The sequence below is a fragment of the Diceros bicornis genome, chromosome 18, assembly GCF_020826845.1.
Source record: "Diceros bicornis minor isolate mBicDic1 chromosome 18, mDicBic1.mat.cur, whole genome shotgun sequence".
Taxonomy (NCBI): domain Eukaryota; kingdom Metazoa; phylum Chordata; class Mammalia; order Perissodactyla; family Rhinocerotidae; genus Diceros; species Diceros bicornis.
This window is the reverse complement of record NC_080757.1, coordinates 14,688,485-14,712,132: the sequence shown is the minus strand read 5'-3', so window position 1 is coordinate 14,712,132 and position 23,648 is coordinate 14,688,485. Positions and strand designations below refer to the sequence as shown.

Sequence of the window (23,648 nt, the reverse complement as noted above, 5' to 3'; positions counted from 1 at the left end):
GTGGGTGGTGGCACCAAGACAACTGAGACTGCCTCACAATTTGACCAGTGGAGGTTTTGTTATTGTTAGATTTGAAAAGTGGGGGAAACTGAGGCCTAGAACAATGAATTAATCGTGATCCACTTCCATCTAGTAGTGGAACCAGGAATAGGCCTGAAGTCATTCATACTCTCCTCCAGCAGCGTGTCTGTGGCATTACTCTGTCCGAAGTGAGGATGCCCAACTGAGATGTTGTTTTACAACTACCGACTACGAGACTGGAGGCACTTTGCTTGAAGTCTGTTGTAAGGTAGTGAGCTCCCCATCAAAGAGGAGATACTGAGACAAGACAGGGGTTATTTGGACAGGGATGCTAAAAATCCAATTTCTCTATGAGAAGATATGGAGTGGGTAGATAGGCTTGTTTGAATCTAAAATCCTTTCAGCTTTGAGTTAGTGGCGCTAGGAGTTTGGTCAGAGAGAGGATGGCCTGAGGGGTCTATGTTTAGGAGAGCCAAGCTCATCCTCTCCCCCTGAAATAGGGAGGGGAGAGGTAGGAGGAGGGGAGAGAGGGAGGGACAAAGTGAAGGAAGAGAGAGAAGGAGAGTCTGGCTTACTCCTTGTAAACAAGACTCATTTCCCAAGACCCTTGCTCACTGAAGCAATTACCCATATTTGTCTGAAGAAGCTGCCTTGGGATTGCTTCCCGGAGGCGTCCCCAAAACTGATAATTAGGCCTGACACAGTCCTGACTCAGCCATTTCCTTCCTGAACCTGAGGCTCAGCATTAGCTCATAGGCCCCCAGCCTCGCTGGAGCACCTACAGCCTTACGTTCTGTCTCCTCTATTAGGGGACCAAAGATCTAGGTAACGCTTTCTCTGCTTTTTACCTTTACCCTATTCCAGCTCCAAGCCCCACAGCCTTACTTTGGATCTTTTATGTCCTGACTGTGAATTTTCACCAAATGGAGGAGAAAAGTGGGGGCAGCAGATCCGGGGAACTCTGAGAGCAGCCCAGAGCAGTGGGTAAGGTCTGAACGTCTCAGCCTCCTCTCTCTCTCTCTCCTACCTTTCTCATCTCTCACCTCATTTTCTCTCTCTCACAAACATACTCACATACTTTGAAAGAGTGTTCATATACTGTAACTCCTTAGTATTTAAAGGTAATATAAGAACCCCTCCCATCTTTTTAGCCCTCTACAGTTTTCAAAGTGCTGTCACACACCCTGTTGCATGTGACTCTGAAACCTGCAAGACAGGCTTATGGGTGAAATGAGGAGGCTCAGGGAGGTGGCATGGCCTCCTCAAGGTACTGCAGCTTGGGAGCAACAGAGGAGGTATGAAAGGACCGTTTTCTAACACCCAGTATGGAATACTTTTCCATACCACCCCACATGCTCCCCTCTCCACCCTGCCACACTGCACAGGGGTTTGTGTCTCTAAGGCTGTCTGACCATACAAGTGTTCAGAACCCACTGACTTTTACAGGCTCAGAGCAGTGTTTCTCAAAGCGTACTATCAAAATCAACAGGTGCTTGCTAAAAAGGACTTGGTTCTCAGAACAGAGCTACTGAATCACCTCAAGGAAGGGGGCCTGAAAATCTCTTTTTGAACGAGCATGGCAGGTGATTCTGATGCACACTAAAATGTGGCGGACACTTGCCTTGAGGCCAAGAAAGCAGATGGGCCAATGTTCCTGAGGGTCCTCTGACTTTCCCTGTTACCTGCCTCCAACCCATGCTCCTCCTGTCAGGGAGGAGTCCCAGAGGGCCCTGAATCCAGGCACCAGGTTGGTTAGCCATGGGGCTCAGCCAGTGCTGAGCACTTTCCATGCATTTCCTTGTTCCTCCTCACAATCACACAACGGGGCAGGTATCACTAGCTTCGAGTAAGGGTAAACCGCAAGGTTTCTATTTTATTGTGTAAGAGTAAACTGGATTTTTAATATAAACAATTATTATAAACATCTCCATATCTAAAAAATGTTTAGCATCATCATTTATGATAGCTTCAGAGTGTTCCACTGATTTAATGTTACATAATTTTTTAAAATAGCTTTATTGAGATACAGTCCAATACCATAAACATAAAATTCACCCTTAAATTTAAGGTATATAAAGCAATGGTTTTAACATATTTACGGAATTATGCAGCTATCACCACAATCTAATTTTAGAACATTTTCATCACTCCGAAAAGAAACCCTGTACCCATTTGCAGTTACTCCCCATTTCTCCCTGCCCACAGCTCCTGGCAACCACTAGTCTCCTTTCTGTCTCTATGGATTTGCCTATTCTGTAATTTTTTTAACAAAATCTCTAATGTTGAATGTTTATGTTTTTTCTACATTTTTGCTATTATTACCAAGTCTCTGGTAAACATCTAATATACATGTATTTTTTACATTTTGCCTGATTATATTCTTTTTAAAAAAATTATTTTATTGAAGTCACATTGGTTTATAACATTGTGTAAATTTCAGGTGTACATCATTATATTTTGGCTTCTGTATAGACTGCATCGTGTTCACCACCAAAAGTCTAGTTTCCATCCATCCCCATACATTTGTGCCCTTTACCCCTTTTGCACGCCCCTCCCCCCCACCTTTTGCCTTCCCATCAACCCCTTCCGTTTTGGTAACCACCAATCTATTCTCCTTATATATGTGTTTATTTGTTTATCTTCCACATCTGAGTGAAATCATATGATATTGGTCTTTCTCTGTATGATTGACTTTGCTTAGCATAATACCCTCAAGGTCCATCCACGTTGTCGCAAATGGCACGATTTTGTCTATTTTTATGGCTGAGCAGTATCTCATTGTACATATATACCACATCTTCTTTATCCATTCACCAGTTGATGGGCACTTGGGTTGCTTCCAAGTCTTGGCTATTGTAAATAATGCTGCAATGAACATATGGGTGCATATATCTTTTTGAATTAGAATTTTCAAGTTGTTTGGATAAATACCCAGAGGTGGAATAGTTGGATCATATGGTATTTCTATTTTTAATTTTTTTTAGAAATCTCCATACTCTTTCCCACAGTGTCTGTACCAGTTTACATTCCCACCAGCACTGTATGAGGGTTCCCTTTCTCCACATCCTCTCCCATACTCGTGATTTCTTATCTTTTAAAATTATAATCCTAAGATCAATTTCTAGAACTAGAATTTGCTAAATCAAAAACATGTCCTTTTGTTTGTTTGTTTCCAAAGTCACAAAATGACATTGTTGAGTATATATTTTTCTTCTTTTTCGTGGAAAAATACTCAGCAATGTGGAGAAAATATTTTTCGAGAATAACTGTGTGTGTGTGTGAGACCATACTGCTATGATCTTCAAGAAATATAAAATTAAATTTACAAAAAAGTGGAAGACCAAGTAAAAGCAGTCTGGTATTTGCTTCAGTGTCCAGCACGATCATAATGATTTCTAGCATAAAAACAAGAAGTTCCTGGGTCTCAACTATCTTCAGTAACTGCCAGTTTATTTATGACCGCTGCCCTTGCTTCCTTGAGAGGTACTTTTCTCAGTGTTTGTGATTTAGCTCCAAAAAGTCCATTTTGCTAATTCCTTGAGGTGTTGAGTTAATTAAAAAACTTCTTTGTCTTTATCTTGATTTACCAGTAATGAAAGCTGTGAAAATTAAAAGGTGTTTCAGAGATCAGATTGGCAATGATCAATGAGCCTGACAGGTTCCATGACATTAATTTGGGGAGTACTAATTGAACCTATTTTCCTGGAGGACACTCTGACAATATGTATGAAAATGAAAAGTGTGTATCCCTTTGACTATAACTAGAAATATATCCAAAAATATATGTATAAAGATATTCACTGAGGTATCGTCTGTAATAGGGAAAATAGGAAAAAATGTAAATATACATCATCAGAATATTGATTTATAGCATATGATACATTTATAAAATGCAATAGTATGCAGCCATTAAAAATGATGAAAATATTGACTTAAAGAATGTTCTCCAGCACGTTGTTGAGTGAATTAAAAAAAACACCAAAAACTAGAAGAATGTTCACCAAAATATTAACAGAATCTGGGGTTACTTTTACTTTCTTTACATTTTTCTGTATTGCTAGAATTTTCCATAATGAATTTTTTTGTTTATAATCAATAGATTGTAAAATAGTAAAAAGCTATTTTTATTTGGAAAAAAATCTGTGGAATATCTTTAAAATTTTGTATTTAAGGGTACTGAAGAAATTTCAACAAGATCCAAATAGTAGAAATTGATAATAAATGAATACAAGTTTAACATGGAAATTAACACAGAGGTTGTAAGAAAAACTAAATAAAATTGGCACATACAAAAAGAAGCTGTGGAACAATCTTATTTACAAATATAACTACAAAAGCCTAAATAAAACATTAGCAAATCAATTTCGTTAGTTTATACCGGAACACGAGTATGGTTTAATAACAGGAAAGCTGTTAACAGTGACAGGCACTGATGAAGCATCTGATCAAAAATGCAACAGCCTTGTCTAATTATTAAAATACTACCTTAAAATATAAATAGAAAGATAGTTGCTAAATATATACACCCTCTTGGGCTTAAAATCCTTTAAGCCTCCTTATTAGAATAAAATTAGAATAAAATTTTAAAATCTTAACAAGACTCTGCATGATCTGGACCCTGCTTGCCTGCATAAGCTCATGTCTCACTGACATCCTCTTCACTCCAGCCACACTGGACCACATTTAGTTCCTTCAAAACAGCAAGCCCTTTCCCACCTCAGGGCCTTTGTGCATACACCTCTTCCTCTGTCGGGATGTTTGCTCAAGAGTTCATAAGACTGGCCTTTTTTTGCCCTTCAGGTCTCAACAAAAAAGACATCAAAATGTGGAAAGTGGTTATCCATCTCTACACGGTGGAGTTAAATCTATTCTATTTATATTCTCTCATTTTTTATTTTTAAATTTTTCATCCTACCTACATTAGATTTTCAAAAGGAAAAAAAAAGCACAATAAACCATTTTAATCTTTAATACATTTTATAATGTTTTTGGTAAGATATGAAATATTGATTTGCTGTTTTCCCCTAGACAGCTGTCCCAATGCCATTTATTGAATAATGCAACCTTTACCTGCCAATGTAAAATACTACCACAGTAATCCACTCAGTACCATTGTACTTGGCCCTGTTTCTGAAGTTCTGTCCTGCTCTGTTGATCTGTTCACTCCAGCACCAGCACCACACTGTTTTAGAGTCTTTTATATGTGACAGAGAAAGTGTCCCCTTCTTACACTCTTTTTTGACATTTTCCTGGCTTATTTTCATATTTATTTTTAGAGGAAATTTAGAATAGTTTCTGTTTCCCAAAAATCCCGTTATGATTTTGACTTCAAATAGGTTAAATAAATTTTAGATTAATTCAGGAGAATATGCACCTTGGCAATGTTTCACCTTTCTATCTGGAAATTAGTAAGTCTATCCATGTATTATTAAATGGAGAAATGGAGGACTGGAAGGTCCTGCCCAATTCTTCTTAACATCTTAATGCTTAGGTTATTTTTTTAATAATGTAAATGGGATTGTTTCACACTGTATTTTCATCTGATTATTGTTCATGCATATAATACTTACAATAGCAATAGGCAATATTTATTGAGTGTCCACAACATGCCAACTTTGTGTCAAGCACTTTATTACCTAATTTTATCCTTGCCACAACTCATTTTTCACATAAAGAAAGCCAGTCTTAAAGAGCTCAGATAACTTGCCCGAGGTTTCACAGCAAGTGGCAGAGCTCAGACATGAATTCCAGCATCTCACAAGACAGTCTTAATCTCTGCATTATATGACTTACTGGGAGCACCATTGGTTTGGGTCTATTCATTGTGTGATTGGCCACTTTACTACAGTTGCTTGTTCCTAATGGCATTTCAGTTGATAGTCTTAGGTTTCCCAGATATATCATCCTATAAGCAAATAATGCTAATTTTTCCTTTTCCTTTCCAATATTTTTACTCCCCCAGCTTTGTCCAATTCTGCAATAGCGATTTCTTAATAATGCATACACTTATTTTAAAAATCATTTAAAAATCTATTTAATACCATAATATACCAATCTTTAAGCACTTTAAGAGTATTGTAGGATGATAGGATTTTAAATAAGACATAGACATTATTCCTGTAATGTTGAGTGTGCCAGATTAGAAGTTGCTGGAGTGACTAAATTGCATAAAGATTTTCCATATTGTGTTTGTACCTGTTATTACTTTGTTGCTAATCTAAAAATATTATAAAATTTAGTCTAAGATATTTTTAATGTTAAGAAATTAGTTAATTTTGCCTATATTAAAGTCCTTATTTAATCAAGGGCACTTAGTAAACATTTATTGGTGCCCAAGTTGCAGACAGTTCAAGAAATGAATGGAAGCAACCAGAGTGGAGTCTCCGAGTTCCTGTTCCTGGGGCTCTCAGAGAGTCCTGAGCAGCAGCAGGTCCTGTTTTGGATGTTCCTGTCCATGTACCTGGTCACAGTGGTGGGAAATGTGCTCATCATCCTGGCCATCGGCTCTGACTCACGCCTGCACACTCCCATGTACTTCTTCCTGGCCAACCTCTCCTTCACCGACCTCTTCTTTGTCACCAACACAATCCCCAAGATGCTGGTGAACATTCAGTCCCAGAACAAAGCCATCTCCTATGTAGGGTGTCTGACACAGCTCTACTTCCTGGTCTCCTTGGTGGCCCTGGACAACCTCATCCTGGCCACGATGGCATATGACCACTATGTGGCCATCTGCCGCCCCCTCCACTATGTCATGGCCATGAGCCCTGGGCTCTGTATTTTGCTCCTCACCTTGTGTTGGGTGTTTTCTGTCCTCTACGGCCTCATCCACACCCTCCTTATGACCAGGGTGACCTTCTGTGGGTCCCAGAAGATCCACTACATCTTCTGTGAGATGTATGTCCTGCTGAGGCTTGCATGTTCCAACACCCAAGTCAATCACACAGTGCTGATTGCCACAGGCTGCCTCATCTTCCTCACTCCATTAGGATGCACAATCATGTCCTATGTGTGGATTGTCAGAGCCATCCTGCAAATACCCTCAGTCTCTAGCAAGTACGGAGCCTTCTCCACCTGTGCCTCCCATTTGGCTGTGGTCTCCCTCTTCTATGGGACACTCTGTATGGTATATCTGCAGCCCCTCCACACCTACTCCATGAAGGACTCAGTAGCCACAGTGATGTATGCTGTGGTGACCCCCATGTTGAACCCTTTCATCTACAGCCTGAGGAACAAGGACATGCATGGGGATCTGGGAAGACTTCTCCTAGGGAAAGGCTTTCAGAGGTCGACGTGAGGTAATTTTGGGCATTGAAGTGGAGACAGGGAATTTCTTTCATCATGTGCGAGACATTATCCTGTGGGGGATACAGGAGTGAGTAGGACATAAATCCAGCTCAGAACGAGCTCATCTATCTGTGATGAAGAAAAGACACCTATGTATAATCCAATGTCTCCCAGACTTCACCAGCCTTCGTGATAAATAAGGTCACGCTAACACTAATATTAGAATTTTGCAAGATCAGATCCTTTAACTTATCTGACTATAGGGCCATGGTGCCCCCATCCTAGCCTTTCAAAACATACCCAGTTATGGTCTGGGGGTGAGGATGCTGTCTTGTGTTCTCTAGCACACCCCTACTCTTGGTCTTGAGGTCTGGCCCCCTCTAAGGGGGCTGCTGCTGTAACCATCATAGGCCAATTCCTATGGGCCCTATTGTATCAGTAACAAAGTTGTATGAAAAGTTGTTTTGCAAGGGCAATGAGCAAAAACTGCAAGTCATGTAGCTGGAGCATGCTCAGAAGATGGAAACCTTGCCTTCAGATGACCTCAAGCTGCCTAGGAATCAAAAGTTCCCTAACCACAGAAGTCAGTGTGAAGAAAAAGCAGAATGGGGAACCTAATGAGAAGTGAGGGGTCTCTTGATTTGTAGCACACCGTAGTTATAAGACCGTTATACTCCCACCTTCCAATCAGATTCCACCAAGTTAGCATAACCACTCCCACTCCCAACTCCTTAAAACTCCCAGCTTCAGCTGGAGGGAGACAGATTTGAGCCCTGCTCTCTGTCTCCTTGCTGGTAGGCCATGCAATAAAGCTCTTTCTTCTCTCAAAAGCCTATGCTGTAGTATTGGCTTCTATGCACATCAGGCAGTGAGCCTTCTCTTGGTAACACTGCCTATAAGCCATTTGGAGAAGACGTCTGGTGCCACATATACTGTAGATGCCCTAGGTGAGGCTGCCTGTTTCCTGGTAGGCTGCTGGGCACAGCTCCCACTGCTTCAGTGCTGACTCACAGTCCCCCTGGACCCAATGTCTGCTGTTCAGGCAAAACTTATAGAAAAGTTTCTCTCCTTTGTTCTGGCTTGATTTTCATCTCTTGGGCCTCAAAGCAATACTGACTATGTCTTTCTCCTGCTTTCCTTTTCCCTGTGAGGAGAACTTATATGTGGGCAGCCCATCCTATACTTTATTACTGTGGCTTCTCACTCTATTCCCCATCCCTCCTGCTTGCAACGGCTCTTCATTCCCTCAAGACAAAACTCTCCAGCATATCAATGCACACTCATGAAAGGAGTGGTGGTGGAGGCAGTAGAGGGAGGAGGCAATTATGAAACCCAGTGTCTACTTAGGTTCAGCCAGCCCTGTCAAATGGAATGGACAGAAGGTGAATAGTAATTGATGAGAAGATTAGTCATGGGGCTGTGGCAGTTTGAAAGAGGAAGCAATCCTTTACAGATGAATCAGCAGAGTCAGCACTGACATAGACTTTGACAGATGGGGAGAGTTGAATTGATCTGAGGTTTAATTCACTCAATTGATAGTGACTGAGTGCCTATTAGGGGCCACAAACTGGGTTACAAACATGCATCAGGAGCTCACAGTCAACCAGGGAAGAAGACAGTTAGTGCAATGTCTGAAGGCAATGGTTATGCTCTGGGCAGGAGGGTCAGGGGGACATGAAGGAGGAAGACTAGCCCGGCTTGCTAGTGATGGAGGATTCAGGGCAGGCTTCCTTAAGGTGGTGAGAGCTGAGCTGAGACTTAACAAATGCCTAAGAGTTACCTAGGAGAAGTGGGCAGGGCAAGTAGGATCACCCTGAGAGGGGAGGAGGAATGGTGTAGAGGGGAGTATTCACATTTGCAGCAGACAGCCCCCCTTCACATCACAGCTCTACCCATTCCTGCTGTGTTCTTGGAAGTCACCTCACCTTTCTAAGCCTGGTTTTCTCATCTGTAAGTTGAGAACAACAGCATTTTGTAACTCAGAGTGTGGCTGTGCGGAATAAATGAGATACTGTGCAAAAGCCTTCAGTAGATGGCTTCGCCTACTTGCCACAAGTTATGGCCCACTTGTTATGCACGAACAGCTGGAAAAAGGCCGTGAGGCAGGAAACTGCCTGACGTGTGAGGGGATGGCCCAACTGAGTGTAACTTGTGAGAGAGGCAGTAGCAAGTGATGCAGCTGAAGAGGTAGGTGGGAGGGATTTCAGATGGCCTCCAATGCCTGTTGAGGAGCTTGGAATATATCCTGTAGATAATGAGATACCAATGAATTTTGTTGGTTTTAACTTTCATTATTTTTATTAAACCAATAATATGCATTTATTGTAGCAATATTAAAGTAAAAATAAGCCAAAAATAATTACCTGTATTTCTACCACCCGAAGACAACTACTATTTGCATTTGGTATAAATTCTAGACGTCAATCTCTGCTAAATACAGGCGTTTTTTTTTTTTCCTCAGAATAAATTCAGATTGTTTTGAAACTTGCTTTTTCACTTGATAATATCTTTCTATGTTAGTAAATATTCAGCTATATTACTACTTAATGCCTAAGCAGTATTTTAGTGAGCAATTTAATGAATGTATCAGAATTCATTTAACACACTTTTCATAATTCAATACTTAGTTGCTTTCAGTTTTTCCTATTGTTTGCAACATGGCAATAAATGTCTCTGTATGTACATGTATGTACATCTTCCTTCACTTATCTGATTATTTCCTTAGGTAATCAGGTGTTGGTGAAGTGGAATTGCTGGAGGAAAAGTTCAGAGCCTTTGATACATTTTTCCAAATTGCCATCTACAAAGAGTACCCTAACTTACACTTTCACCAAGAAGAGACATGAGCACTTGTTTTTGTTTTGTTTGTGTTTATTTGCCTTGTGAGATGTGGAAGGAGAGGAAGCTCCAGGAACTTTTAAGTACAGTAGGAAAAAGCAACATTGTGCTTCTTTAGCAACATTGTACCAAAAAAGGAGGTGGGACTAGGTATCTGGTAAGTCCAGTTTGTGACCTGTCAGCCTCGGGTGAGCTGTGCCCATGAGAAACAGGCTTCCCCCTCTATCATCAATCCAGAGAAAGGCACTGGAAGGCAGGGACTGGCCATAGTCTGAGCTGCTGCAGTGAGTGTATCACTCCCTACCTGGTAGGGTGGGGTCCCTCGGGAGCCAAGATCTGGTCCACAACAAGTCACTTCCTCCACAAGCACCCAGAAGGGAGAAGATCCAGACCATGGGAATGCCTTCCTTGGACAAATTGGACGAAGGAGGTGGAAAGAGGGGGAGTGGCAGCTGGTGCTTCTACCTTCTTCTTTGCCCTCTTCACCCCAATAAATGCATGTTTTATTTAGTATCTTACGTGTTAATAGTGCTTAATTTGACCTTTTGAGTTGTGGCAGATTGTGATAAGTCGTTGCTACTATAGGCCATTTAGGCATTTTTCCCAGAGGATAGTTACAAGGTCTAGTACTTAAGCTCTGATTATATGTTGTGGGAAGAAAAAGACAAAAATGACTTGAGCTCGAATGAAAGTGTGAAATGAATAAGAGAAATGTCAACTAAATTGGAGTTGGGAAGGACTTAGGGGGAGCTCTCATGCCCAATCATACATTGTTAATTACTCCAAACAGGAAGAGTCGGTACACTTGCATCTCCAACAGGAAGTACAACTACTTTACTAGTGGAGGAAGATTTCTCTCCCCACCTGGCAACAGCTCAGCCAATGAGAAGCTGTTGCCACCCTGAACTGTTACTTTCCCCCAATGGACTTTCATTTAGAACAGCTCCTCCCTACTCCCCCTTTTTCTCTATAAAAGCAAGATCCTCTCCTTTGTTCTCTGGTTTGCCTATGGTTCATCATAGCATACACATCCTGAACTGCAGTTCTGTTGGCCATTCCCAAATAAACTCATTTTGAGGGTAAAATAACTGGCGAATTTGCTTTTTTTTTTTCCTTGAGGAAGATTTGCCCTGAGCTAACATCTGTGCCAATCTTCCTCTATTTTGTATGTGGGTCGCCACATACAAACAGCATGCATGGCCACTGGCCGCTGGTGAGTGGTGTAGGCCTGTACCCGGGATCCGAACCTGGGCCACTAGAGTGGAGCACGCCGACCTTAACGACTAGGCCATGGGACTGGCCCTGAATTTGCTTTTTAAGTTGACATATATGGTGTCAGAAAAGTGGGATCTGAAGGAGGTGACCCCCTCCAATAGACAGTGATCTCTGGAGTTGAGCGAGGTACCGCATCACACCCCTTGTGCTCATTACTTCTGTGAGTTGCTGTCTACTTTCGGTTTGGTAAGTCTCCTCTCAGATTCCGAGCTCCACTCTCCTTATATTTTGAGTTCTCCAACTTTATTCGGGATCAGGAGAGGCTTTGTCCTCTTGGGGGAGAGACTTTTTCTCCCTGGTTCAAGGCTTTGTCCTTGGGTTCAAGGCGTCATCCTTGGTGAGTACTCAGTTATTTTTTCAAGGAAGCACAGTTCCTTTTGCGGCTCAGGCTTGCTGGTAATCAAGGAGTCTTTCTTTGGTTTCAGATTCCTTTTGGTATCAGGGCTGGGAACCTGGCAACTTTATTTTGGTTTTAGATTCCTTCAAGAATCAGGGCCAGGACTCTAGCAACTTTCTTGTGTTTTCAGAGGAAATTTCAGAAATGGGATCCCAGTCTTCTAAATTTTCTGAGGGAAACCCTCCTTGAGGGATCCTGGCTGGGTTTTAAGAACTTTGGGCCCCTTACATGCACATTTTTAACTAAGTGGGCCAAACAGGCCAAAGCAGTCCAGAATTACAAAGGCCATTATGGGGAACTTTCAATCTCTCAAATTCACTTTTCTTAAAACCAAATTGGAAGACCACAGCTCTAAAATTAAGCAAAGTGAATGATATATCTATTTTCATTGGTAGCTGGAGGCTTCTGGATGCGCACAAAGCCCTTAAATCACCTCGCTACAAGATAGCATGTATAAATTAACTGAAACAACTAAAAAACTGAGGGAGAACAAAAATGGTTCTGGAGTCTTGTGTTCCCCTCCCCCTTCTTCTTTGTCTCAGGCACCATCTTGTTTGTCTTCCCAGACTCCTTTGTCTCAGACTCCACCCCAGCAGACATCTTGTGCTCAGCCTCTGCCCCCAACACCATCTTCCTCTCCTTCCCTCTGCAAAAATCTGCCCCTTTAAAATCAGATCCTCTGAGGATTCAAATGCTAAACCCCTAATTACTATTTCTAAGTTAACTGTAGCAAATTAACAACTAGAAAGAAAACCTGAAATAGCAATTACCCTAGACTTTTGATAATAGACAAAAAGACTCCAAAAATAGCTCTAAAAGGATTTTACATCATGCAAATAAAAATCTTTAGTAAAAGACTTTAGCCATCTGAACAAGTAACTTTAACTTAGTTCAGCTGCCAGAAATACAATTTGGATCTAACCATTCTTTTGAATTTTGTATTATTGTACCTGAAACATAGCTCAAGTTTTAAAATGAAAGCTATGAGATCTCTCTTTTATGTCTGTCTATGTGTCTATGTTTGTATTTATAGCAATGTAATTTTTTTTACCTCCAGATGGTGTTGCCAAAACTAGTTTGTAAAAAGCTCTATTTAATTGGCTTGAAATTAAACACTTATAAATTAAGTATTCTTACATCTCATAAATATAATATACACTAACTCAAATACTTTTCAAGTTTATGTGACCTAGGATTAATCTTTAGTAATAAAAGCTAGCTTAAAGTTGTTGGTTTAATCGAAACAGGCATGTCTTTAGATGTGAATATAATGCAGACATACAACTTTCATTCTATCTGGGTTTATTAAGCTCATGTTATCTCTGTTACCAAAATTTGTCATGAAAAAAGGACCTTAAGATGATGGTTGGCTATTTAATGTCTAATTCAAGCCTGATTGTTAAAAGGAAGTAACTTAAGTAAGTGTAAATAAGATCAAAACAAAGTCAAACAAAAAGCAAAGACCAAGTGGATTCCATCAACTCACTCCCACACAAACTGCAGTAGCAGTGTATAAAACATCACTCAGTCTGAAACTGACATGGAGAACGCAGGTGGAGATGAGGAAGGTCTTTTGGATTTCTTGTGTTCAACTACAGATTTTCTTTTATTTTTTAAATTTTTTGTTTATTGCAGTAACATTGGTTTATAACATTGTATAAATTTCAGGTGTACATCATTATACTTCTATTTCTGCATAGATTACATCATGTTCACCACCCAAATACTAATTACAACCCATCACCACACACATGTGCGGAATTATCCCTTTCGCCCTCCTCCCTCCCCCTTCCCCTCTGGTAACCACCAATCCAATCTCTGTCTCTATGTGTTTGTTTATTGTTTCAACTATAGATTTTCTATAAGAAAATATTTAATACTTGCCTTTGGTTTTGAGTCCCACGTTTTCAGCTTCAGGAGCCCCACTCTTATCGCTATAACGAACTAAAGTCTGTCTGGAGCAGGAACCATCTCCCCATGTCCTAACTAATACTATATGTTATCATTTTCATATATTTTTGTTTATCTTGTGGGTACAAATTGTATCCCATTATTGTTTTAATTTGAATCAGTCTGATGTATTAAGGTAGAACTTTTTCCTAGTATTGTTAACAATTGGCATTTCTTTTCTTAATTGTTCTTTCGCATTTTTCGTTAATTGTGTGTTGTTCAATTTGTAAATTTCTACCTGAGTGTTGATCTTTCTCTAACTGAAATGTATATATATATTTACATCCTTCGTCCATTGTTACTGTTATACTTTTATCACATCATTATTTTCATTGTTCCAATTAAAAATATGAAATATTTCATATACACATGACTATATGTCTATATATACATTATAAGGTAAAAAGAATGATGTAATAAACAACCATATATCCACCAGGCAGTGTAACAAATAGACCATAACCAGTGCCTTCAGGAAAAACCATGATGCTGAATTTTGTATTTATCATTCTCTTCCTCCCCTTTATAGTTTTTTAAACCTATATATGTATCCTAAAACATGTATATTATTTATGTTTGCAAATTTGGGGAATTTAATGTAAATGGTATTGTATTATATATATTCTTTTTAAACCAGTTTTATTGAGGTATAATTTACGTACAGTATAATTTACAGCATACAATTTGATGAGTTTTAGCAAATGTATATACTAGTGTACCCTCCACCACAGTCAAAATGCAGAACATTTTCCACACTGCTAAGAGTTTCCTGGTTCTCCTTTGTCCTGGATCCTACCTCCACCACAGGACCCAGGCAGCCACAGATCTGTTTCTCTCACTGTAGGTTAGTTTACATTCTCTAGAATTTTAGACAAATGAAATCATTTGTGTCTGATTTCTTTCAAACAGCACAATATTTTTTAAGTTTATTCATGTTGTTGCGAATATCAATAGTTTGATCATTTCTAATGCTGATTCGTATTCCATTCATATTCATTTGCCCGACGGGCTTGTGGGTCATGGGCTTGCCAGCTTCTAAAATGGATCTGGGTGATTCCTCCTCCTGGTGCTCATCTCCTTGTACAATCCCCTCCCTTGTGTGTGAGCTCAATTTAGGGACTTGCTTCTAACAAATAGAATATTGTAAAAGTGGGGCCAAGGGTTGGGCAAAATGGATGAAGGAGGTTAAAAGGTACAAACTTCTAGTTATAAATAAATAAGTCCTGGAGATGGAGTCTACAGCATGGTGACTATAGTTAATAATACTGTGTTGCACATTTGAAAGTTGCTAAGAGAGTAAATCTTAAAAATTCTCATCACAAGAAAAATAATTTGTAACTACTTATGGTAACAGATATTAATGAGACTTATTGTGATGAACAATTTGCAATATATATTTGCAAAATATCAAATCATTATGTCATACACCTGAAACTAATATAATGTTATATGTCAATTATACCTTAAAAAAAAAAGAATATAGTAAAAGTGATGGGACATCACTTCTGAGATTAGGTATTAAAAGACTATGATTGCTCTCTCCCCCTCTCTCTCTTTATTGCTTTTTTTTTTTTGTCTCCAGAGCATTTTTTTCAAGTATACAATACATTATTATTAACTATAGTCACCATGCTGTACATTAGATCACCAGAACCTATTCTTCTTATAACTGAAAGTTTTTACCCTTTGGCTAACATCCCCCATTTTCCCCATCCCTCACCCCTTGGCAACCACCATTCTGCTCTCTGGTTCAGCGAGTTCGACTTTTTCGAGATCTCATACAAGTGAGATCATATATATATATATAATACAAGTAACTCTGTAGCCTGCAGCTGAGAGAGTCTGGAACTGGATACAGGGCCATTTCTGGATCTGCAGTCTGACTGAGGTCAGAGGGCCTGCCTCAGGGTTTGGACAGGTGTGTCTCCTGCTTGGTCCCTAGGTGGGCAGGACTGGTGACTAAGAGTGACTGGAGTCTGGCTATGGACTGCTTCAGGGTCCACAGCCTGGACCAAAGTCAGCAGGCCTGTCACCTGATGCACAAATTAGTGTGACTCCTCCTAGGTCCCTTGGTAAACAGTGCTGGTGGCAGGATCAACAACAAACAGGACTATAGCTGAGTCCACAGAGGGACAGGGCTGTTTCTGGGTCTGTAGCCAGGACCACGATCTGTGAGTCTGCCACCTGGATGCAGGCCTGCCTTCTCAAAACAGTCCCCCTTGGTCTTGGGCTCCACCAGGGTTACACAATCTGCTACCTGGATCCCAAAGCTCCAGAAAGTCACTTTTGTCTGTGTATGATTGCCACATTATTGTTGCTGAGGGGGGATACAAGCAGGGGTCCCCTCCTACTTTACCATCTTTCTCTGTTAATCTTTTAGCATCAAGGAACTGAAGGCAGCCTCCAGCTAATAGCCAGTGAGGTCCTGAGGCCCTCAGTCCAATAACCAGCAAGGAACTGAATCCTACCCATGAGCATGTGAATAAGCATGGAAGCTTATCCTTCCCAGTCAAGCCTTGAGATAGCTATACCCTTGGGTGACACCTGGAATGTGGCCTCATGAGAAGACCCAGATCAAATGTTTTTGATGACAGTTCAGCATCTGTATTGAGATGTACTGTAAGTTTAAAATGTATACTAAATTTTGAAGACGGTATGAAAAATAAGAATATAAGATATCTCATTTATAATTTCTTAATATCGATTATGTGTTGAAATGATAATATTTTAGATTTATAGAATAAGATAAATTATTAAAATTAATTCATTTGTTTATTTTTACTTTTCTAAATGTGGCTACTAGACAATTTTAAATTACATATGTGGCTCGGATTAAATTTCTATTGGATGGCATTGCTCTGGTTGATAGCTTCATCCTCTCAAAATGATTTATGTTTGCTTCTGGAAGCCCGTAAGAATAGGAGTAGATCACTTTTATTCAATCTAGGATTCAGCTGATTCAAAGCTGAGTTTCCTTGTATGTGAGGGTAGGCTTATTTTGTATTGTGTGTTACTTCTATGATGTAGCGTGTTAGAAGTCCCAACTGAAAGCTTGGAGTACCTTTGTCAGGAACCTAACTCCATTTTTGTCTCTCCAGCTCCATAAGCCTGCTAAAAACTCTGCTCACTTCTTAGCCTCTCAGCTGCACCTTCTGCTCTCAGACTCTCAGCCCCGACGTTGGATTCAGCAAATGCCCCGTGGAGGAAAGCAGTGCGGTTGTCAGCAATGTCTATTTGGGATTCCTTTCCTTCCTGGATTTTGGCCTCTCAATTCCTCACTTGGTAGATCTTTGTTGCCTCTCAGACTTCTGAGTGCAAGGATGTTTCTTTGCTTGACTAGGAGCAAAAGTCCAGCGTGGTCCTACTCAACCAGGGTTTCCAAAGGGAATTAAGTTCTAATAACCTAAAGTATCCATTCTATGTAATGAATTAACTTCTGTCCTGTGCATCTAGAATGTTTCCAACCGTGTAACTTTGGGAGAATAGAGAAACTAGTCACTCAAATAATTTTGTGTAAGACTTAATTCTGTCATGGAAACCCAGTTGGGAAACGCTAGTATAAAGAATCTCATTAAACTAACTTAGGTCACGTTCCCATGTAGAACCATTATTGTGGCCAGGCCAGGTAGATATGCTGATAACTGCACTCTGGAGCCATGGGTGGAACCACCTAGCTGCCAAAGGAAATTGGCAGCTATTAGAAAGGGGAATAGAAGTCAGAAAGACCATAAAGGTTTACCACAAGCAATTATCAAATAAAATAAAATGTGGATTCCTGGTTTTTGCTCTGACATATAAAAAGCTTGGAAGTCATTTCTCTTGTCCTCACAGTAAGAAAAAAGATGAAGAATCTAAAAAACAACAACTCTTCGTAGATCCATCACATACTGAGGACACATGAATGTGAATATGAAATTAACCCTCACTGTTGTAGACCACTGAGATTTTAGGGGCTGTTAGGTAGCACAATATAAGCTAGTCTATCTGGCGTGATACAGATGGAAAAATTTTTTCCACTCAAAGTGAGACACAAAATCAAAAGCATTATAAGAAACGGCAAGGCGCCAGCCCCATGTCTTAGCGGTTAAGTGTGTACGCTCCCCTGCTGGCGGCCTGGGTTTGGATCCCAGGCGTGCACTGACGCACTGCTTCTCCGGCCATGCTGAGGCGGCGTCCTGCACACAGCAACTAAGACGGAGGTGCAGCTATGACATATAACTATCTACTGGGGCTTCAGGGAGACAAAGGGAAAAAAAGGAGGAGGATTGGCAATAGATGTTAACTCAGGGCTGGTCTTCCTCAGTAAAAAGAGGAGGATTGGCATGGATGTTAGCTCAGGGCTGATCTTCCTCACAAAAAAAAAAAAAAAAAGAAAGAAAGAAAAGGCAAACAGATCTGACCACATAAAAATGGAGCACATCTATTTGGTAAAACACACATTGAACTGAAAAACAAATGGCAAGTTAGAGAAAATATTTGCAACCTACATGACAAAAAGCTGATATCCACAACAATTAAGAGTTCCTAAAAAACAAACAATCCAATGGAAAAGAGAGCCAAAGCTATCAAAATGCAATTCCAAAAGGAGAAATACAATTGGCCAATAAGTATGTGAAAAGATATCTAATTGTAGTGTTAACTAGAAGTAAAAATTCAAATAAAAACACTACCCTTTCTCAACCCTCAGGTTGTAAAAATTAAAGACCTTTATTTAAAACAACCTTGGGGCCGGCCCGGTGGCGCTAGGGGTTAAGTGTGCGCTCTCTGCTGCAGCGGCCCGGGGTTCCCCGGTTCGGATCCCGGGCGTGAACCAACGCACCGCTTGGCAAGCCATGCTGTGGTGGCGTCCCATATAAAGTAGAGGAAGATGGGCATGGATGTTGGCCCATGGCCAGTCTTCCTCAGGAAAAAGAGGAGGATTGGCAGATGTTAGCTCAGGGCCAATCTTCCTCACACACACACACACACACACACACACACACAAAAACCAGAAAAAAACAAACAAAAAACAGCACTTGATGGCAGGGATGTGGATAAGCAGACACTATCATAACCTGGTGGATGTACAAGTTGGTGCAAATGTTTTGGAAAGTAAGAGGACAATACATATATGTGCATGTGTATCTCAAAATTTACATTTGCATTTCCTTTAATTTGATAAAGATTTTCATAGGGATTGATCCTAGGTAAATAATTACAAAAATCTGGAAAGACATCTCTGTAAAGATACTCATCACAGCACATTTTGTTATTGCAAAACAATTGGAAACAACACAAGTTATATCAATGATATACTGTGTAACCATTAAAACAGATACAGCACAATTTTAGTCTTTGTCATGTAACAGATTATATGGTATAATGTGTAGGAAAAATAAAAAACAGATCACAGAACAATGATAGTTCTTGGGATGTGAAATGTGCCTATCATATATGTGTCAAATCTCTGGAGGAATCAATACATAATTCTTAAGAGGAATTAACTCTGAATAATGGTATTTTTGGTGCAGTGAAGGGACACTTGGATTTTTACATTCTACTTGATGAAACAATATTTTCTGAATGTTTCCACTATCAGATATAACATTTCTAAATAATTTTAAAATAAGATGTTTACATTTGGGGACAAAAAGACAAAGAAAATACAGCTTCCCCACTTGTTAGAAAAGCCCTTTGGTCTTGGAGGATAGGGAAGACACAGGAATAATTTCCAAGGAAAACATCCTTAAGAGTGGGATGAACATTAGGGAGAAAGCGATGCCAAGACCTGCAGATCTTCTGGGGAAATACATAAGATTAGTTGGGCAGTGCTAAATGCTCATGGGATAGATGGAGTGGTGGAAATGGTGGTGGTAATGCTCTCAAAGTATTTTCTTTGTTCAGCTCTAAGAAGAAGTTCATCCAGTCTATTGTAATCAAAAGTCATTAAATGTGAAGAACTGTGGAGAGATGATCTTTTTCCTTATGACATAGGTGGAAAGAAGCCCAACCACAGAAAGTAACTTTCTAAGGTCACAGAGTAGTAGTTACAACCCACATTCCTGATTTTCATTTACAAGAATTTTGCCTTTTGAGGGAAGCTCATTCTCTTTAACACTGAAGTGTCTGGAGACCCAAGAGTATCAGGAAAGAGACATACTTCATCTCTGTTCTCTAGACTATATGGCAGGCACTGTCCCCAAGGGCAGGGAGGGTGAGGACTTTGATGGCCCAGTGGGGTTGTAGAAGATGGACCCTCAGCACCCACATCCTCCCTCTCTCTCCCCCATCTGTCAGTCCTACTTTCTGTCCTTCTAAGATCCTCTCCTAGCCAGGGGAAGCAGAAGAGGAGTATCCAGACTACTTTGCATCATGATATCTTCAGAAAAACTCAAACGCTTTTTCCTAGTAGGAAGGGTGGGGCCCAACAATAATGACAAATGTGCTAGTTATTACATGGCCACACACTAATAGGAAGTGATTCTATAGCATGAATTTTATTCTCATCTCCCATCTCTGTTCATTCTTCATTTTCTCCACGCCTATTTTTGACCTCATCAACATTCCTGAGGCATCCGTTTGATACTCCTAATTCTCCATTCTTTCTTATCTCCCATTCCTTGTTTCCTTTCCCTAATTTCTATCCTCCCTTATTACCCCTCTTTCTCACCATCCTATCCCATCCCTCCCTATATCCTCATTATATCTTCATTCCTCCACTGCCAATCCTGTCCGACCTCCCATTCTCAGGTCTTTTCTTCCCATCCTCATCTCAGCCTATCCTTCAAGTTACTTGGCTCCAAAAACAGATCAGAGAGAAGCCAGGCTCTAAGTGTAGCCATGGGACAGTTTCAGGAATGATACAGCAGAGGGGCAGTAGAATTGCCAGAACAGGGTAAGTAGCCTTCGAGAGAGGCTGGAAAAAGACACAAATCAGGAATGGATGAGCTGAAGGCTGTGTAAACATGAAGATGAGGAAATTCTTTGAGTTGGATCTGTACTGATGTACTAATAAAATGAAATTAGAAAGAAGCATCACTCTCAGGGACTTCATTGATGGATATTTTCTGAGCTAAGAGGTTTGGGAGAGAAAAGTAAGACTTTGGAGGAGACTTTCATTCTACTTTGAAAATTCTAAGGACTTGGTTGAAGTATAAATGCTTATTCTTTCAAAGGCTTGATCATATATGTGGGGAAGGTCATTTATCCAATGAGAGAAGGACATGCAGGGGATGGAGATGGAACATTCCTTTTTTGACCTGAAGATGTATCACACACGTATTAATGTAGTTTTTATTTAGTGGGCTCTTTCCCTCTCTAGACCTTACCTAGATGGTCCCTAAACATCCTATGGGACCCGTGTGTGGTGTGAAGAGAAGGAACTGATTATCTTGGAGGTTAAAGGCGAACAGTAAAATAGAATAATCCTTGGCACTGAGTCCGTGGTTTAAAACAGCTTTCTGCTCTCTGACTTAGAGGTAATCTCACGTGCCCTCCCGAAGAAAACTCCACAGTGATGTTCTTGGTTACTTAGGCTTTGATTAACCAAATAGCCCTTCTCTGTAGGGCATTGTTGCCCAGAACTCTCTGGCTGCCAAGGCTTCAGATCTACCCGGAAGTTGAGCATGGCCAAAACAAGATGGCAACTTGCCCCGCAAAGCCTAACTTCGTATCTCCCATCTTATTTGTTTTTCTCTGTAGCACTTAACACTATGTGATATTCCATACAGGATGCTCATTTATTTTGTCTCTTCATTAGAGCGTGAGTTGATGAGAGCAGAGACTTTTGTCTCTTTGTTCACCAGTGCCCTAGAACAGTATCTGGATCATGAAGCAATTCAATAAATATTTATTGTATGAATAAATGAATGAATTGTGGAGGGTTTCCTTTTAGGAGAAGCATGTCACACAACTCTTCAGGCATCAGGAGACAGGAAAAATCGTTATTGACCATTTTTCTAGGTTTCTGCCTTCATGGGAAATCTTCCTCAATCCAGAAAAGGCAGGAAAGGAAGGACCCTATCACCCCTCAGGTCAATGACTACCTCCTCACAAATACCCGCCACAAGGTACCATGAACATCAGGGCTCCTAATGCTGTAGATTAGTGGGTTCAGCATGGGGTTGATAACTGTATTGAAAATACCAACCCCTTTATCCTTGTCTGAGGCTTCCACTGAACCCAGACGCATGTAGTTAAAGATACCAGTCCCGTAAAAGAGACAAACCACAGTGAGGTGGGAGCCACATGTGGAGAAGGCCTTCTTTTTACCCTCCACTGACTGGATCTGTAGAACTGCAGCTGCCACGTGGATGTAGGAGGTGATGATGAGAACCAAAACTACACCTGCCATTATGAAACATGCAGCAAAGAGCAGCAGCTCATTGAGTTGGGTGCTGGAGCAGGAGAGCTGGAAAAGCTGTGGGAGGTCACAATAGAAGTGATTGACCTCATTGGGACCACAGAAGTTGAGGGTAGTCAGAGCAATAGTGTGGGTCAGTGCATTGGTGAAGGCACAGGCCCAAGACACAGCCACCAATGTCCACTGGACTGTCTGGCTCATGCGGATGCTGTAGGTGAGGGGCCGGCAGATGGCCAGGAATCGGTCATAGGCCATGGCCGTCAACAGGAAGCAGTCCATCCCAGCCAGGAGGTGGAAGAAGAAGAGCTGGGAGAGGCAAGCTTCATAGGAAATTGTACGCTTGTGGGACAGGAGACGACCCAGCATTGCAGGAACAGTGACAGTAATACATCCAACATCCAGCACTGACAGGTTCCCCAGGAAGAAGTACATGGGGGTGTGGAGTTTGGACTCCACCAAGATGGCTGCCAGAATACTGAGGTTGCCCCCGACTGTGACCAGGTAGGCAAAGAGGAAGAGGACAAAGACCACAGACTGCAGCTCTTCATTTTCTACGAGGCCCAGTAGAATGAACTCAGTCACAGCTGTCCTGTTGGTCCCAGCTTGTGGATCCATGAGTCCCTGTAAGAAAATGTCCCAGGGGAAGTTATCAGTCCATGCAATTAATTTATTCAACATAAATGTTGTAAACCACCTATGTTCAAAGCCCCAGGAAGTTCCCAGCTGTCCAGGTAATGAGTTTCCCACTCCCCAGGCCACACCTCACTCATTGACCTCCTCCGTCCCCGCAGTGCCTTTACCCTGCTCTCAGTGGAGATGCCCAATGCCAGCATCACCTTGTCCCTCCCATCTTCTCCTAGTTGAAAGGGTGCGAATGCTTGAGAAAATAAATTAAGATAAAAGCAGTCTTCCTCTTTGAATGTAGTGAGAGTCAGATGGAATCTCCCCATTTGTCTCTGAGGGATCCACCGAAACCAACAAGCAGATTTCAAAATAAAAAAATTAATAATATTTCTAGAGAAACTAGAAAGGATTTGAAAACATAACCTAGATTTCAAGGCTTCTAGAAATATTGAAGATCAAGCAAAGTTATGGCAAGAATCAGAGAGAAGATACCCATGATTGTGGATATCAGATAGCCCAGCCAAGTACATTTGTCCAAGGTGAGGGATGTACTCTGAAGTATAAATTCAAAATCGTTTGGTCAATAAATAGCTAGAGTTCTCGTTGTTAATTAAGCCCTTACACTGGAGTTTGAATAACAGCTTAATTTATAATTATTTTTAAATCTTCTATTGTGTCTGCTATCCGCCCCTGAAATCAACATCATAAGCCTACCTGTGGTGCAGTTTCTGCTAGGTGCTGCTAATTTTCTACATTGCGCAGCCACTGTCCTTCCCTTTGTCCTTAACTCCAGAGTGGTAGAACAACCAATAGTTCTAAGGAGATGTCCTCAGATGAAGCAGGCGCATACGTAGAGAGCCAGATTGACCTAAGTCTTTTAGATGTTATAATAGCCTCCTGATCAAAAAATATCAT

The 23,648-nt window shown here is 40.8% G+C and overlaps 2 protein-coding genes across 2 annotated transcripts; one reads left to right on the top strand and one right to left on the bottom strand.

Moving 5' to 3' along the window:
* The first annotated feature begins 6,331 nt into the window (after positions 1–6,331).
* LOC131416642 (olfactory receptor 1D2-like) lies at positions 6,332–7,318 on the top strand. The gene has a single exon (XM_058559301.1). It carries the CDS (start codon positions 6,377–6,379, stop codon positions 7,316–7,318), a length of 942 nt encoding a protein of 313 aa, XP_058415284.1. The 5' UTR covers positions 6,332–6,376.
* Positions 7,319–21,788: 14,470 nt separating this feature from the next.
* Positions 21,789–22,742, bottom strand: LOC131416641 (olfactory receptor 3A2-like). The gene has a single exon (XM_058559300.1). It carries the CDS (start codon positions 22,722–22,724, stop codon positions 21,789–21,791), a length of 936 nt encoding a protein of 311 aa, XP_058415283.1. The 5' UTR covers positions 22,725–22,742.
* Between the last annotated feature and the right edge of the window lie 906 nt (positions 22,743–23,648).